The 16,958-nt window shown below is 39.2% G+C and overlaps 2 protein-coding genes across 4 annotated transcripts; one reads left to right on the top strand and one right to left on the bottom strand.

Annotated features, from left to right (window-relative positions):
* The first annotated feature begins 1,154 nt into the window (after positions 1–1,154).
* Positions 1,155–15,306, top strand: LOC103997110 (homeobox-DDT domain protein RLT2). 3 transcript variants are annotated; one of them, XM_009418254.3, is made up of 19 exons: positions 1,155–1,746; positions 1,872–2,378; positions 2,905–2,978; positions 3,190–3,687; positions 3,773–3,862; positions 3,945–4,109; positions 4,187–4,409; positions 4,703–4,803; positions 5,035–5,121; positions 5,904–6,056; positions 6,156–6,311; positions 7,589–7,798; positions 7,865–8,548; positions 8,631–8,820; positions 8,902–9,161; positions 10,327–10,965; positions 11,069–11,173; positions 12,874–13,131; positions 14,023–15,306. In XM_009418254.3, exons 1-19 carry the CDS (start codon positions 1,629–1,631, stop codon positions 14,809–14,811), a joined length of 5,307 nt encoding a protein of 1,768 aa, XP_009416529.2. In that variant the 5' UTR covers positions 1,155–1,628; the 3' UTR covers positions 14,812–15,306. The 3 variants fall into 3 exon arrangements, with proteins under 3 accessions (XP_009416529.2, XP_009416528.2, XP_009416526.2); XM_009418253.3 differs by having other exon boundaries at positions 8,631–8,829; XM_009418251.3 differs by having other exon boundaries at positions 8,631–9,161.
* Positions 15,307–15,951: 645 nt separating this feature from the next.
* LOC135650133 (signaling peptide TAXIMIN 2-like) lies at positions 15,952–16,642 on the bottom strand. Its single transcript, XM_065169296.1, has 3 exons — positions 16,404–16,642; positions 16,165–16,319; positions 15,952–16,082 (listed from the first exon to the last, which is right to left on the bottom strand). Exons 1-2 carry the CDS (start codon positions 16,499–16,501, stop codon positions 16,196–16,198), a joined length of 222 nt encoding a protein of 73 aa, XP_065025368.1. The 5' UTR covers positions 16,502–16,642; the 3' UTR covers positions 15,952–16,082; positions 16,165–16,195.
* Between the last annotated feature and the right edge of the window lie 316 nt (positions 16,643–16,958).

The raw sequence follows: 16,958 nt of genomic DNA, 5'->3' as shown, positions 1-16,958 counted from the left end.
TTCAAACTTTGGTATTAGGTTATTTGCCTTCATCTGATCGACACACATCAGATCACTCGCTTGAGCGTCTGTGTTAGATCTATGTTCAACACACAAGTCAATTGGATTCACCATGCTGCGATGAATTATAATATGTACTCAAGATGTGAATCCAATTGGATTCAATTGACTATAATATGTACGAAACAATGTATCCGATGAATTATATATCATAATTTTGGTGAGATATATACCAAAAACAATGAGCATCCCTATGCGATGCAACATCGTCTCTCTCTTTATTCCTCATTCATATCTTTCTTTTTCGTTACGCATAGTCTTGATTTCATCCCAAATAAATTAATCAATAATCATAGTCTGAATTGACTTATATTATTATTTTATTCAACTAAAATCGAATTAATTATCACATGCATCTATTTATTAATTATAACTAAATTAATTTCAGTTCCTAATATAATCTTATCAAATATTTGATGTATTAGCATGAAAATGGATAGAAGCACCGTGATGGCAACATGGTAGGAGGTGACCTCATATTTGGGATGATTCGAAGATCAAAGGAGACAAAGAGATAAACATATTATATATATGATAAATTCATGAAAAATATTATTTTGAGAGATTTCCATACAACACCTTCATTTCTAAAAATTCCGACAAAACACTCATTCTTCCATTAAAAAAATCTTACCCTTTATAGTTAGTATGATCAATCGTCTTTGATAAGAAAGATCATCGATAGTAAAAAAAAAGAAAAACAATGATGAATTTTATAATACGAAGATAGGGATAATATCATTAATTTAATAAAATTATAAATTTTATAAAAAGTATTAACTAAAAGGTATTAAAAAATAAATTTTTTTCGAAAATTTTACCCTATACAGAACATATTTCCGAAAAAGGTTCATATATTCCTGCGCCACGTCACTGAAGCGCAGGTAAACTTCGAGCGGCGGCCAAAGTGGGTCCCAAACCGAGACCTCACCGAGACAGCGAGCACGCTCCGTACCGCACCGAGGGGTGTAACGGAAACAGACGCCACACGACACACCCGCCTAAATCACGCCCCCGAACCGAAACGAGCGCAAACAAAAGCAGCAGGCAATAACGGTGCGAAGAACAACAAAACTCAACCCCCCCACACCCCAAATCATAACCCCACGATCGCTCCCCTCCCTCCCTCTCTCTCTCTCTCTCTCTCTCTCTCTCTCGTTCGCTTTACGATCGCCTCATGTTTGATTATTCTTTCCCCCAAACAACAAAGAGAAAAAGGAGAGTACAGAACAGAAGACATGGGGGGTTCCATCCGTTCCACGCCAATCCCAAATCAAACTTGCATTTATTTCTCCCAATTCCCCGTCTTCTATTTATCTTTTATTCCATCTCTCGTGTTTCTATTCTTATTATTATTCTCCCCCAAATCTCACCGCACATCGCTTCCTTTCTTTTCTGTTCTTCCTTTTTTCCACGGCTGCTTTTTATTTTTTTCGGGTTTTCCTTCGCACCTTTTTATGTTTTTCGGTTGCGTGCTATAAATTAATGCGAGGCGGAACGAATTAGTTTTATCTTTTGTTCTTCGCCTCCGTGGAAAGGAATCCTTTTGTTCGATCTAGGGTTAGGAGATGGAGGCCGGGGATGGAAAGCAGGAGAGGCCGCCGCCGGCGGAGGGCGGAGACAAGCCGCCCAAGCGCAAGATGAAGACCCCTTACCAATTGGAGATCCTCGAGAACACCTACGCCGGTTTGTTTTATCCCACTTCGGGTTTCCGGGTCTCTGATCGGTCTCGGACGGGCGTCGATCGGTGTCGATATGTGATTTATATCGTTGTGATTCTTTTGTGTGTGTTTGTTCTTTTTTGGTTTCAGTGGAGGCGTATCCGTCGGAGGCGCTGCGGGCTGAGCTTTCGGTGAAGACTGGCCTCTCGGATCGGCAGCTCCAGATGTGGTTCTGTCATCGGAGGCTCAAGGACCGGAAGGTTCAGTCGGCGAGGAAACGGCGGAGGGAGGCGGAGTCATTGCCGCCGACGCCACCGCCGCCGGTGCTGCCTCCCCAGAGTGATGTGTTGTCCTCGGAGTCCGGGGGCCTTGGGTTGAGCTCGAGCCCCTACGGTAGCAGCGGGGAGTCGAGGAGGGCAGTTACTAGGACGGCGGCGGCTGTCTCGAGGATTGGTACAGAGATGTCAGCTGTTGGAAGGCGGTATTATGACGCCCTGTTGCCGCCTCCGCCAACGCACCTCGCCCATCTGGCCGTGATGGAGTGCCAGATACTTGCGTCGGTGGAAGCGCAGCTCGGGGAGCCACTGAGGCCGGATGGGCCGGTCCTCGGTGTTGAGTTTGATCCACTGCCACCTGGTGCTTTTGGGGTGCCAATAGGTATTACTCGACATGATTGTGATACCAAAATATCATCTTCTGCTATGGTCATGTTATCTTGTTGGTGCATATGTTATATATTTTTGCAACCAGCATTTTAGTTCTGGCATAGGTATTTTCACTGTCCTGAGTTGCTCCATTCCAAGTATTGGGGAGTTGCTGAAGCCAGAAGTGTGTACAGGTGATTTAGATGGTGAAAAGGGTCTGAATAATAATAGTGCAGGTTAACATAACTATAATTTTGGGAGATGACTTAGAGTGGTGGTTGTGCCGGAGAATGTGAAATTGTAAACAAATGGTGGGCAAAAGATGTATCAGTGACCCAAAATATGGTTCTGATTATGCTGAGCTTTTCTGGATGGCACTTTTGTCGACTTCACCACATTAAGCGCCTCTTTCTCTATTGAAGCTTTTTCTTTGCTAAGTATCTTGTGTGTTAGTAATTATGTTTAGTTATATATGCTTTGCCCATTGTCGTACTTTTCTTTAAATTCTGCTACTCATTCTTCTAAAAATTTTTCAACAGAGACACCAACTCAAGAACAGCAGCCTGTGTGGCCCCATGGTGGCCATATGTTTGAGAGACATGATACAAAGATGGTAAATAATTTTTGTCCCTTACTGTGGCCTAATGGAAGTCCTGTTGCAAATCGACACCAGTTCTTTACTTTTTTTGTGCCTTGTGATTTTTGACATCTAACTAGTTTAATTAAGTGTTGACCCTATATTGCAGTATAAATTTGATTTGTTCTTTACAGTATGGTCCTCCAGTGTAACTTATACAATGGTTGTGAATCTTACTGCTTTGCAGGCATCAAGTTTCTTGTCTAGCATGGAACATCGTTTACCAAGTTCATCTAAAGGGAAGAGAAAAACTGCAGTTGGGGCTTCCCATACAGTGCGTCTGCAGATGGGTCCTAGAGCTCTTCATGAATATCAGTTTATCCCCAAGCAGCCAAGTGTCCGGTCAGAGGCACTTGACAGGGTCTCCCTGTCTCATTATCTTGAGTCTTCATCAGATGCTCCTAATACCAAGATGACATCTTTACCTTCAGGGGGAAGGTACTTGCATGTAAATGACCACGAGGGACCAAGCTATACTTTTCAAGGTCAAAATTTGAGTGCCGACCTCTTGACTCAAGAAGGCAGGCAACAAGCTTTTCCTTCGGTCTCAGTGGAGTATGACAATTCTCTTGACGGTAACTCCTTTCCAGATCCTGCAACTGATGCTCAGTTTGGTATGGGTGAAGTCCCTGGACTCGAAAACCCATATTTGTCATCTTATAGGAGATTGGACAGAAAACGTAAGGTATGTACAACACGTTAATCAGTGCAGCTTTGTGCTTAATTTTCTTCAGATAATTGTTGTGATAACGTATTTTTGCCATATGCAGAGTGATGAAGTAAGGATTGCTAAGGAGGTGGAAGCCCATGAGAAGCGGATTAGGAAGGAGATTGAGAAACAAGATATCTTGAGGCGAAAGGTGCTTCTTTATTGTTTAAACTTCAAAATTTCTCTTTGGTATGTTCAGTATCCAGTATTAAAACAAAATTATCAATCTTTAGAGAGAAGAACAAATGCAGAGGGAAATGGAGAGACATGAACGGGAAAGAAGAAAAGAAGAAGAACGGGTGATGCGTGAAAGGCAGCGGGAAGAAGAGAAGTTCCAACGTGAACAGAGGCGTGAAAATGAACGCAGGGAGAAGTTTTTGCTCAAGGAATCCTGTAGAGTAGGTTCCATAAAAATTGTTCTACCATTTTTTTCATGATTCAAATAGTTTGCTAAAACTTTTCTGGGTGAGCTCAGGCTGAGAAGCTGAGGCAGAAAGAAGAACTGAGACGTGAGAAGGAGGCAGCAAGACTGAAAGCTGCTCGTGAGAGAGCCACTGCCCGCAGAATCGCAAAGGAATATATGGAGCTTATTGAGGATGAGCGCTTGGAGTTGTTGGAGCTTGCTGCAGCAAATAAAGGATTCTCCTCGATCTTTGCTCTTGACAGTGAAACTTTGCAACAACTTGATTCATTCAGGAGTATGGTTCTCTTTACCTAATCAGTTTAGTTCTAGAAATCTGCATTATATGACTCATTGTTTCTTGTGTATATGATATTTCACAGTTTGTTAGTATGTGTTTCATTAATCGTAAAAAATCTACCTATATGATTCCGTGTTGGTTGAACTAGATATTGAGCAATTTGTTGGTAAATGTTGTAGAATTGCTACTGCAACAACTTTATTCTTGGATAACTTCATAGAAGTTGGTCATATTGAGTTTAATGTCCATTATGATAAAAAAAGAGTAAATTATGTAAGTTTTGACTGCAGGTAAGTTGACTGCATTTCCACCAAGTTCTGTAAGACTGAAAAGGCCGTTTGAGATTCAACCTTGGGCAGATTCTGACGAGAAGATAGCTAACCTTCTTATGGTGCATTTTCTACTCTTTTCATTTTTATAATCTGTTATCATTCCATTACAATGCTATATTTTTCCCTTGTGCTATATCTTCTGCATGGTTTGTGTTTTATCTGACAATTATGATTTTTCTGAAGTTTCAAGCTTATAGAATTCCCTTTTTTTTTCATTTACTCCTTTCTATAATAGTTCCATTTTAAATTCCCCTAACACATCTACTTTATGCTGTTGGTTGGAATTTTAGGTTTGGAAGTTTTTAATCACTTTTGCTGATGTACTTGGTCTTTGGCCATTCACTCTTGATGAGTTTGTGCAATCTCTCCATGATTATGTGAGTGCTCTCATACTTTCACTTTATCTGAACCTAGAAATCTCATGTTTTGTATTTGGTGGAATAATTTTGTCTGGGAAATGCTATATATGACCTTGTATTGGAATTCTAGCTCTTGTGGGAGTCCAATCTGAGCTTATTTTTCATTTTCTGATGATTTCAGTTCTTGGACGAATAATTTTTTGGATAGTCAGAGCCATTCTCTTTATGTAAAACCAACTTTTTAGTGATTTGAATTTCTTTACAACAAACTTTTTAGCTTGGTCAGTATATCTGACTCACCAACTGCTTGTGGTCTTCTCCTGCCTGCCTTGTATGAATCTCACACACACTTTACATATTAATGAACTAAGATGGTTTATAGGAACTGGAATAATTGGGGGAGGACTTATATTTCAAAGCCTATGTGTTTGAAATGATGATAGATTGTAGAATTAGAAATAGCTAACACTATTTATTTGTGCAAGTGGTAGATACTCTGGTGAAATGAGGGAGACTGAGACTTCACTTTTCATAAATGCAATTTCATTGATATGTCTTGCCAGGAGCAAAAACATAACAAAGTATGTACAGAGGATGAGAGTTAATAAATCTGCATCAACAATGTAGTTTGCTAAAAATTGTGGAAGTTTGATAACCAATAGCCTAAAAATCAGTCATATGGATTCAACTAAGCTGCAGATTCTGAAATGCTTATCATGCTAACCATGACCATTATAAAGAACCATGAGAATCAGCTTTACCTTTTCTGTTGTGCTGAAGATCTCCAATAATTTTCATAGGATTCAAGACTTCTGGGAGAAGTACACGTTGCTCTACTTAAATCCATCATCAAGGACGTCGAGGATGTTGCGAGGACTCCTGCTTACACACTTGGGGCTAGTCAAAGTTGCACTGTGAATCCAGGAGGTGGTCATCCACAGATTGTTGAGGGGGTGTGTGCTCTCTCACCTCAATTTCAAACTTTTTGAATACTGCTTTCTAGTTGTGACGCCGTTCATCTCATATACCCATGATCTGCTTACATTTGCTAGGCACATGCATGGGGTTTTAACATTCACAGTTGGCAGCGCCATTTGAATTACTTAACATGGCCTGAGATACTGCGACAATTTGCTTTATCGGCTGGATTTGGGCCACAACTGAAGAAAAGAAACGTGGAACGTGTACATTTCCGGAACGAGAATGAGGTGCCTCTATTTTGCTGCATGAACTTTGAAAATAAAATGCTACATCCATATAAGCTAATCACTATGTTTGATGGAGTTAGTTTGATTGTTGTTATTTCTATGACATTTGGTTCGTTCCCTAGATATTATTTTTTAAAATAATTTCCTTTCATTATATTTAGATGCAAGACATTGATCCTTCCAGATCCTGCATTGGTGGGAGTTTGCTGCATTAGATACTTTTTTTTTTTTTAATTTTTTTCCATTATATTAAAATGCTTACAAGACACTATAACAAAGAAAATAAAGATTTGCAGATGTGCATGGAATTAATGAGATTCAATGTAGTAAAATACTGGAGTACTTAGTTTATTGGAAACAGATGGTTGAAGCATGTTTGACTTAAACTGGAAGAGCTTCCATAAACAGTTATTTTTCCTTCTGAAACCATTTTTTACATGGTCATGCTAGGCTTATGAGGAGGGACCTAAACAACTTATTTCTTTAAGTTTTTACTGCTTTAATGGCAGAGCAGGGAAGAACTCTTTAGTGCATATTTATTTCTTCATTTGTTTTCCTGCTGTCCTTTACACTGTTTGCCATAGCCAGTCATTGCCATTCTCGAGGACAAATTTCTGCTTGAGGTAGTTTGCATCATAGTTGGTGCAACAAACTTTCTGTTGTTTTGCAGTCAATTGCATCAGTTTTTTAGCTGCCCTTGGAGGTACAATAGTTATGACTGACCTGGTCTCACCTGGACTGCCAGCAGCCACGATGCACACTTGCTACCTGCCTCAGGTGGTCCTTTATTGTCTAGGAATTAGGAAGAAAAATTAGGCTTGTCTCATTTATTATTCGCCAAGTTCTGTTCTCTAATCCAAAATATAAATAACCTTCTTTGTTACTTCCAATCATGTTATCTAGGAAATCCAAAAAAAAATCCTTTTTTGTTTGTTCTCATTCTAGTAAAAATATAACTGCTAAAATGTGTCTCTTTCCTTAAATGACTATGTATTAATGATGTAATTATATATGAAACTTTTTGCTTAAGGCATTGACTCTTTGATAATATACAATGTTATATATCCAATAGGTAATAATAGTTGAACATTTTGCTATGAACTATCTCTGTGGAAATATTAGCAGCTTATGCAGCTGGTACTTTTCTTATATGTTGTCACTTGTTTCTATTACCAAGCTCATGTTTTGGTTATCATTTGAGTAGTTTCACCGATCCAAAGATGCTATAGCAGTATCTTTGGTGTGACTAATAAAAGTGTTAAGCAATTTCTATTCAGGGTAATGATGGTGAGAACATTATTTCGACTTTACGGAATGGCTTGGCAGCTGAAAATGCTGTTGCTATATTGAAAGTAAGGGGATTTACTCATCGACGTAAATCTCGGCATCGTTTGACTCCTGGAACAGTCAAGTTTGCTGCTTTTCATGTTCTTTCTCTTGAGGGAAGCAAAGGCCTTACAATACTAGAAGTTGCAGATAAGATTCAGGTAAATGTGTTTTTTTAGTTTTGTTTCTTGTTCTTAATTTTCTTAAGCCACTTATGTCATCATCAGAAATCTGGATTAAGGGATCTAACCACAAGCAAGACACCAGAGGCATCTATTTCTGCAGCATTATCCCGAGACACAAAACTTTTTGAGAGAACTGCTCCTTCAACATATTGTGTAAGATCCCCTTACAGGAAAGATCCTGCTGATGCAGATGCTGTGATATCTGCTGCTCGGGAAAAGATACAAGTATTTCATAGTGCAATTTCAGACTCTGAGGAAGCTGAGAAGGATGCAGAAGATGTAGATGATGCTGAAAGAGATGAAGATTCAGAAGGTGATGCTGCTGCTGAACCTGAAGTTGATGATGGTGGCAGTGATGCAAAAGTGGATAAGCATGATCATTTGACAAGCGAGTTAGAACATTCTAGGACCTTGAATTTGTTAGGAAAGGAAAAAGGGGGAGCAATTGTCAATGCGGGAAAAGGTCCTCAAATGCCTTCAGAGAACACGAAAACATTAAGCACTTCGGGTGTTCCCCAACTTCCTGACATCAATTTAAACTGCCGTGAAGCAGGCAATGGTGATATGGAGGACACAGAGATTGATGAAAGCAACTTTGGTGAACCATGGGTTCAGGGATTATCAGAAGGCGATTATTCTGAATTGACCGTGGAAGAGCGCCTAAATGCCCTTGTTGCTTTGGTAGGAGTGGCAACCGAAGGAAATTTGATACGCGCTATTCTTGAGGTACTAATGGGATAGTCTTGTGTCATGTTCTTTATTATTCCTTTTGTCTTGTCTTCATTGAACTGATCCAAGGACTTAACAGGAACGATTGGAAGCTGCAAATGCTCTGAAGAAACAAATGTGGGCAGAGGCACAGCTTGATAAAAGACGGTTTAGAGAAGAATATTCTAACAGATTACAAGGTACAGCTTTTGGTGGATATAAAGTCGAGGCAACTCTAACTTATGGTGCAGGAGAGGAAAGTCAAACTCCACTAGACGGTGTTGATAAGGGTAACAATGGTAATCTAGATGCAATTAGCAATGAGCAATTTCTTGAAACAAATCAGGTTAATCTTGGTAATATGTCTATAGGACAACAATTTACCAGTCCAGATGTTCTTCCAGTTCAACACTATGGATATGCTATTGAAAAGTCACGTTCCCAGTTGAAATCATTTATTGGTTACAAGGCAGAGCAACTCCATGTTTACCGGTCATTGCCCCTAGGTCAAGACCGCAGGCAAAATCGCTATTGGCAATTTACAACATCTTCTTCGCCAAATGATCCTGGTTCTGGGAGGATTTTTTTTGAATCCAAAGATTGCCATTGGCTGCTTATTGATTCAGAAGAGGTAGATGTGTCTCCAACTTCTTCTTTAATCGATAAATCCTTATGAAATTTCCTGACAAATGTAAGACCTTTTGTTATTTCATGAATCTGTGAAGCTATTGATGTAAGATATATACGTCTGGAACAGTTGATACAGCTATTATACACATTCTGCTACGTAGTGTACAAACACAAATGGGAAAATATTTTATCTTCAAAACTGAAACCCAATAAATAATTGCCATCAGCAATATATAGGTTCAGTTAAGTATCACAGATTGCATTGGTAGGGCAGCCTTGCAGTCCATACGAGATATGATTTATCAAGTATGCTGACATTCTGAAAAGAATCAATGATATTGGCAAAATTTTGTAGGTTGATACAATATTCACTTAGGTTTTGAATTTATATGTCTACCTAGTCTTTTGGATACCATGCATTAATTCCAGTTACAGGCACTGTAATAGATGAAGTTGCATATTAGATTGCTCGGGTGGTATAGTAGCTTCTAGGCCCAGGACAATCTCTTCTAAGATAGATTTAAGCTGGTTGAATTTTACGATTTACCAAATATTTTCATTTTTTAGGATATCACTTGTTACTAACAGAGGAACTGATTAGCAAAGGTTAAATATTTATTCTTATTATTATTTAAATAAGCAGAATATTATCCTTGTCTGTTTTGCTTTCTGGGAGATAAGAAAGGATCCAAAACTGTGGAAGTCAGACAAATTCAATAGTGAATAATATTTTCTAATTTTGGTCAAAAAGAGTATTATTTGCAATAGTTGGTGTATATAACTTTGATATAATAGCAAAGTTATTTTGGTCTAAAAATATCAAGATGGTGTGTAGTGTGTACAAGTTATTTGTTAAAAAAACCTTTTTTAACAAATAACTCCATGTTTACCTTTTTGTTAATTGTGTTTGTGCACTATCATTGTGCCCATTCTCCTTACATATTATTTTACACAAAAATAATTTTTTATTTTAAATTTTTAATGAATTTCTAAGATTTCAATGTGATTGCAAAGAATCTTTTGATGCATGATTATATTCACCAGTTTATTTTTAGTGGCTTCTCTGTCTATACTGTCAGATAAATTCAGTTTGGACATTACACTTATCAGTTTCAGAAGTTCTTTAAGGTCCTAATGACTGAGATTTTTGTCTTCATTGCATGCAGGCATTTGATGCTCTTTTAGCTACTCTAGATACACGTGGGATTAGGGAATCACATTTGCATTCCATGTTGCAAAGAATAGAGACAACTTTTAAAGAGGCAATCAGAAGGAATAAGAAAGCTTTCAAGTCCTCATTGTTAGTTAGAGATCATGTTAAAACAGTGCTGACCAGAACAGCATCAAGTCCAGACTGCAGTGTGGAACTTGACAGTCCTAGCAGTACCCTCTGTTGTCTTGCTTCTGATGGCTTGGAGAATTCAGCATCTTTCAGAATTGAACTTGGGCAGAATGAATTTGAGAAAAGTGCTGCTCTGAGGAGATACCAAGATTTATTCAGATGGATGTGGAAGGAATGCTATAATCCTTGCATTTTATATGCAATGAAATATGGGAAGAAAAGATGCTCCGAGCTACTTCATACTTGTGATTCTTGCTTCCAGTCCTTTTTAGCTGAAGAAAAGCATTGCCCTTCTTGCCACAAGACATTCAAGACCTTTCATAACCCTGATGCAATTTTTGCAGAGCATGTGGCTCTGTGTGAACAGAAAAGAAAATCAGATCCTGGTTGGAAACTCCAAGTCTCTGACTCCTCTCTTCCGATAGGGATTAGATTGTTGAAGGCACAGTTGTCCATGATTGAGGTAGGAAACCGTATTCAAGCCATAAATCTTTTTTACCTTCTTTTCATTTCACATCATTGAAACTGTTTTAATTTTGTTCTGCAAATTTTGCTAATTTTGACAGGTTTCAATTCCAGCAGAAGCTCTTCAGGCTTTTTGGACGGAGGGATATAGGAAATCCTGGGGTGTGAAATTGCACTCTTCATCATCTGCTGAGGAGCTATTTCAGGTATTGACATGTTTGATACATTATCAACATAATTGTTTTCCTCAGTAGAATATGACCAATTGGCCTTATATGTAGATCAAAACAAACAATTACATGAAACAACGACTTCTACAGTTCTATTAGTTCAATTTTTGTCATTGAAGCTCTATTTAAGTTATAATCTGCCTTTCTTTAGAAGTTGAACTTTAATAAACAATTTTTCCATTTGTCCTGAAGTGAAGTAATGAATTGGTTGGTCATTGGTGCATATGATTTGGTATTGTGATTAATGAAAAGATAAGATTCTAAGTTCTCTTTTTTCATTGAACTGGAGTGAATTCTTACTGTTATAATCATTGTAAATGACCCTCGAAGTTGCTGAGAAGCAGAAGCATGAAACTTATCTTTTTACAGAATTTCCAAAAAACTATGTTCACCATTGTGTTCTATGAAGCAGGGTCACTACAAAATGCTTGTCATGTTCATGTTGTGTTCTGTGTGTCTGGTGTTTGTCTTCTTTAAAATCTATCATGTACTTGTGTTATCTACACCTATATTAACTTGATTATTCTATATATATATTCCACTAGTTCTGTCTGCATAAAGCTTCTCGATGTGTAAAATACCTGCAAATTATGTATTTTGGCCGGGCTTTTTAACTCGCTATTAGTGTGATAATGTCCTTTATGTTTTACATGTGCATCTGAAGTGTATTGTTAGTTATGCTTGTTAAGCTTATATATGATAGATTGTCTAAATTGTTCAAAAGATATCTTGTTGTATAAAACTATAATTCCAAAATCTATTGATTTATTGTTGTACCAAAGCCATGTCATGTTTTACTTTCTAGGGTTTGTCATGTTGACATGCTCACATGTCATGTCTTGACATTCTTTAGCTTTAAAGCTTTGCTTGTGCTATTAGTTTATTATACTGGGGTGAGATCCAACTGAGACCCTTAGCAAGATAGCACAGTGGTAGCATGTTGCCACTCCAAGCTGCTACTCCATTTAAACTTGATTATGAACTAATTCTGATCATTTGAGGGACCAAATTCATCAGACTGTTCTGTTGGGTCAAATCATCCTTTATCAACAGGGTGAAGGTTGGCCTTATTATCAGTACATTGAATGGAAGGATGGAAACTATTTTAGAAAGAGTGGTTTGTATTGTACAGTTTTGAGCATCGTATTCAGTGGACATGGGTTGACGCTCCCTGGTTGTATACTAGACTAGTAAATGCTTGAAGAATCTATAAACCTAGTTCATTCTTCATGTGGCCCCAGGCGCATTACATCCAAGGACAAGTAAGACTTGAAATAGAATGGGTTGTGATGATCTGGAGTTCTAACTTCAACTGAGACGGGTTAGATTCAGTTGAGCTGTTAATATCCACATCAATATTATTGATGTTCCTTACAGTGAAAATTCTGAAGGACAGGGCATCATGACTATGATTTTGCTTATCTGAGCATGGAGTTCTGATATTTTTTCTGTTGAAGCACATGAATCGTCATGTGGTGGGCTTGTTGCTTAAACAACTTGGTGCTGCCTGATTTTGAAATGCGGTATTCGTGGTGTCAAATCTTCTTTATCACATTTGTTTTAATTGTTGAATGTTATAATAATCTGCAGTGCACATTTGTTTTCTAGTCTCTATATGCTATTTTCTTAATGATAAAATTCAGAGCTTATCTATACCCTGTGTTGTCTGCTTTCAGATTCTGACTTTGTTGGAGGGTGCAATAAGAAGAGATTTTCTGTCATCAAATTTCGAAACAACAACTGAACTGCTGAGTTACAACACTCCTGGAGTTTATACTGACAATGGTGCTTCTCACTCGGGATCAGTTCCTGTACTACCATGGATGCCTGATACTTCAGCAGCTGTGGCGTTAAGGCTGTTAGATCTTGATTCTTCAATTTCTTATATGCTGCACCGGAAGCTGGAGTCTCATAAAGAAAAAGGAGACTGTACTGTAAGTTATCTTTCTCCCTTTCTTTTTTGTTATTTCTGGGAATTTTTTTATCTTAATCTGCAATCTTGATAATATGTGGACTTGAATGAGGGAAGAGTTACTGTTTCTGAACCATAGACTTTAGTTGGTAAAATGGAGCTTTATGTCCTGCCAACCATAAAACTTGGATTGTTTTTCAATCGTTTGATTCTCAGACATAAAATGTAAGGTCAATAAGTTACTTTAAGAGCGAGGAGAAAAATGTAATAAGTCTGTATTATGTGTATTTTTTCAATTAAATTAGACACTCTTCTTTATTTTCTCCATCTTAACCTTTTGTAATTATGTAGATATGATGTTGATAATCTGCTTATCAAAATGTGCTGAATGTTGATAATCCGCTGGTCTATATATTCTCTCTGGAGAAAGTTTGTTCCTATTGAAGTCAACCTTTAATCTGTTGGATTTTTCCTTTGTCTATAATATGACATGTTAGGTTTAGTTTGCTATCATGGTTCCATTGCAGGTTATTCACTGGTCTTGTTTGCTTATACTTCTTTGTGATCATATTATCATTATCATTGTTCATGCATTGTAGTTGTTAAACAAACAATTATATGTCTGGACAAAAAATAATTTCAGTAACTTGATGTTCATGTGATCGAGAATGCTAAAAGAAATGGATATTTTAGTAACTAATAGGAAATGAATGTCTTACTATTCTATAGTCATGATTTTCATCTATTAACTTGTCAAGAAGATGCTATTTTCTTGTACCCAGAAAAAAATTGGTTGTGATGATGGAGGGAAAAAAATGTTATTATTATTTCTCTATCATTTGTTCTAAGTGGAAATTTTGTATCATTTTCCTGTCTTGGTTGCTTTTCATGGTTTTAAAACATCTTTCTACAGAAACTTCAATCACGGTATGTCGTTGTCCACAAAATGCAAGAGGTAGAGCCAATGGACACAGCTGGATACGATGATCATGAAGGGAGGTGGCGTGATTCTGTTAGTGGATGCAGGGGTCGAGGCAGAGGCAGTGATGGTAAGAGAGGGCGGGGCCGTGGGCAAGGAGGGAGAAGGTTGAGAGGAAGTGGAAGCTCCTCAAGATCGGAGCTTAGGACCGAAAATATTGATAGTTTTGAGAAGGCCACAAGGAAGTACACCAGAAGAGGTCGTGGCCGTGGTCGAGGCTGTGGTCGAGGTCGTGGCCGTGGTCGCCGATCCAGTAGGCCTAGGCAAAGTTCGGAGAATTGGGTAGATACAGTTGATAAAGGTTCTCTTTTGGGCAGCTTTATAATTGCAAATACCAGCACTGATCAGGCTAGAATTGAGGTGTCCCCTGAGAGTGCAGGTGAAGAGTGGGCTATAGGTGAAACTGGAACGGCATATGTTGAAGATGATGCTAGTGCAGGTTCAGAATCCGAAGAAAATGGTCAAGCTTCAGGAGAAGATTATGATGATCAGGTAATATACTCTGCTAGGGATGACCATGCTGCCAGCAAGCCTGTAGGGCTAATTGATGATGAATCTGAAGGAGACAGGGAGAGGGATGAAGAGGGTGATGAGGATGATGTGGATTATGATGGGAACGACTTGGATGATCATATGGACGAGGATGAGATTGGAGACACTGCAGAGAGAAACACAGACGAAGATGATGGTGCATCATCATTTTCTACGGAGTACAGTGATTAGGGGGACAAGACTTGTTGGGGCAGGGAGCAGTCCTGATACTGATTCAAAGCTTTCTCACAGACTTATATAACAAAATGCATCCACTGGAAAGAGTGATGGAGTTCACCATTGATTTTATTAGGCAGGTTCCTCAGGCCAAGCTATTGGGTGACTGCACCATCCAAAAGTTCTTCATATAGTGTTTTAATATTCCATGGTTTTTTTTTTTCCTATAGAATTTTGCTTTTGTATCACCTCGAAGATCTTGACGTCAGGACCAACTTGGATTGACGGTTCCGCAAGGAAACAAGGGCGATCCCATTCCTACCATGGTGCTTTTTCGAATTTCATTATCTTGTACAAATGGTGACTATATACGTAGTTGATCCAATTTTTTCTTTTTTTCTTTCTTTTTGGGCCAAGTACAAGTGATCAGGCCATACAGCAACTGCTGGGTCGTATGTATAACATGTGTATACAAGATACAAGCAAGTAAATGTCGTTGTTGGTAATTTTGACCTGGTGTTATTGAGCAGTTGCATACCTTCTGCTAACTTGTACTAACGTGGTATAAATCTGTTCCAGGTGGAGCACGCAAGTTCTCTTATAGTGTTATGACAAACTAAACATTGAGACCTGTGATTGATGTGTGGAAGTGCCATTCTAGTGTTGTGTCGAGCGAAATTGGAGCTCTTTCAGTAGTTGGAGAATTAACATTATGTATACTTGAGGTTGTCCTCTGCGTCATCGACGTAACATTATGGAATCTGGAGCGCATTAAATAAACTTCTCCATGCTTCGTCAGACAACAACCTTCTTAAGGATAAAGAAATCCAGTTAGTATTGCATGTAATTAAATATACAGGCGGTATGTACACCAATCGGACTTAAAATTCTTCAGCGATCCAACCACATGTACGTCGTAGAAATCTTCGTTGCAGCAGCAATCTTAAAACTAGTCGCACTCTCAAAGTCGGTCCTCGGATTGTGGCCCCAGCTCATTTTGGTACATATTTGATCTAAATAATGATGCTAGTATAATTTAGCTAGTACTGGTCATTCCTTTACGACGGTAAACATACAAGGAAGACACATGAACAATGAATCAGTCTGAACCCATGCATCTTACATACTGATATCTGATACCAAATACTTAAATCTTAGATTGCACAACCGGCGGCATCCATCACTGCTTCTCACATATTCTATAATCCGAGTGTCGACGTAATCAGCTCATTGCCATGCAACAACACCACTTTTGAAGGCCAGCACTTTCCATATCGATCTCACACCTACACAGTATTCAACACTGATCAAATCAATCACAGAAGAAGACATTAAGAAGCAGCGTCCTTAGGAGACACGGAGGCGTACGTATGAACATAGGCGACTCCAGAAAGAGCCGTTAACAGGGAATCTGATCGACGAAGCACCGTATCACCGTGAAGGGCAGCTGTATGAGATCCATCGCCAGATTGGCCACGGCCGCGCAGCAGCAGCAGCACGGGCACACGCAGCTCAGCACCGACCTGAGATGCAAACACAAAGCGAAAGCCCTGAGAAGAGGCTTCTGAGAACACAAGGCATCGATGGTCGAAGGAGACGCCACCGACCCGACCAGCCAAACGGCGACCCCGACGATGGAAATGGCCAACGAGAGGACGGCGAACGGCAAGCCTATCAAGAACGCCAAAGGCCTGCACTCTTCCATGCCTTTCCTCCTTTCCCTCTCTCCCTCTCCCTCTTTTCTCTCTTCTTCTGTCCTCTGGGTGTCCTGTCCGTTGGTTATCCTTAATTTCCTTCTGCCTCTCTAATCCCTCTCTCTCTTTCTATGGGGGTTGGTTTCTCCTTTATTTAGGAGTCGTCTTAGTGGAGGCACGTCTGACCCGCACTCGACCTGTATCTGGCTCGATCTTATCGGAATTGGATCGGAACGAGACCAGGAGATTATCCTAATCTGTTCCTGAAGAGGTTTCCAACGATATCGACGGCTGGTTTAGGAGTGCCAACCGCCGACGAATGAGTTATGGCTGTAGTCACGCTTATTTTTGGCCCTGTAAAGATTTCCTGCACCAGCTCGTGGAGACGACAGTGCCGGTCCGATGAGGCGCTCGGCGATCCTGGTGGGGCCAAGGCGCCGGCCCGGGCCTCGTGGAGGACGATCTCAG

Source organism: Musa acuminata, chromosome BXJ3-9 (genome assembly GCF_036884655.1).
Source record: "Musa acuminata AAA Group cultivar baxijiao chromosome BXJ3-9, Cavendish_Baxijiao_AAA, whole genome shotgun sequence".
NCBI lineage: Eukaryota > Viridiplantae > Streptophyta > Magnoliopsida > Zingiberales > Musaceae > Musa > Musa acuminata.
Note: the sequence above shows the minus strand (reverse complement) of the source record. Positions and strands in the feature narration are given on the sequence as shown.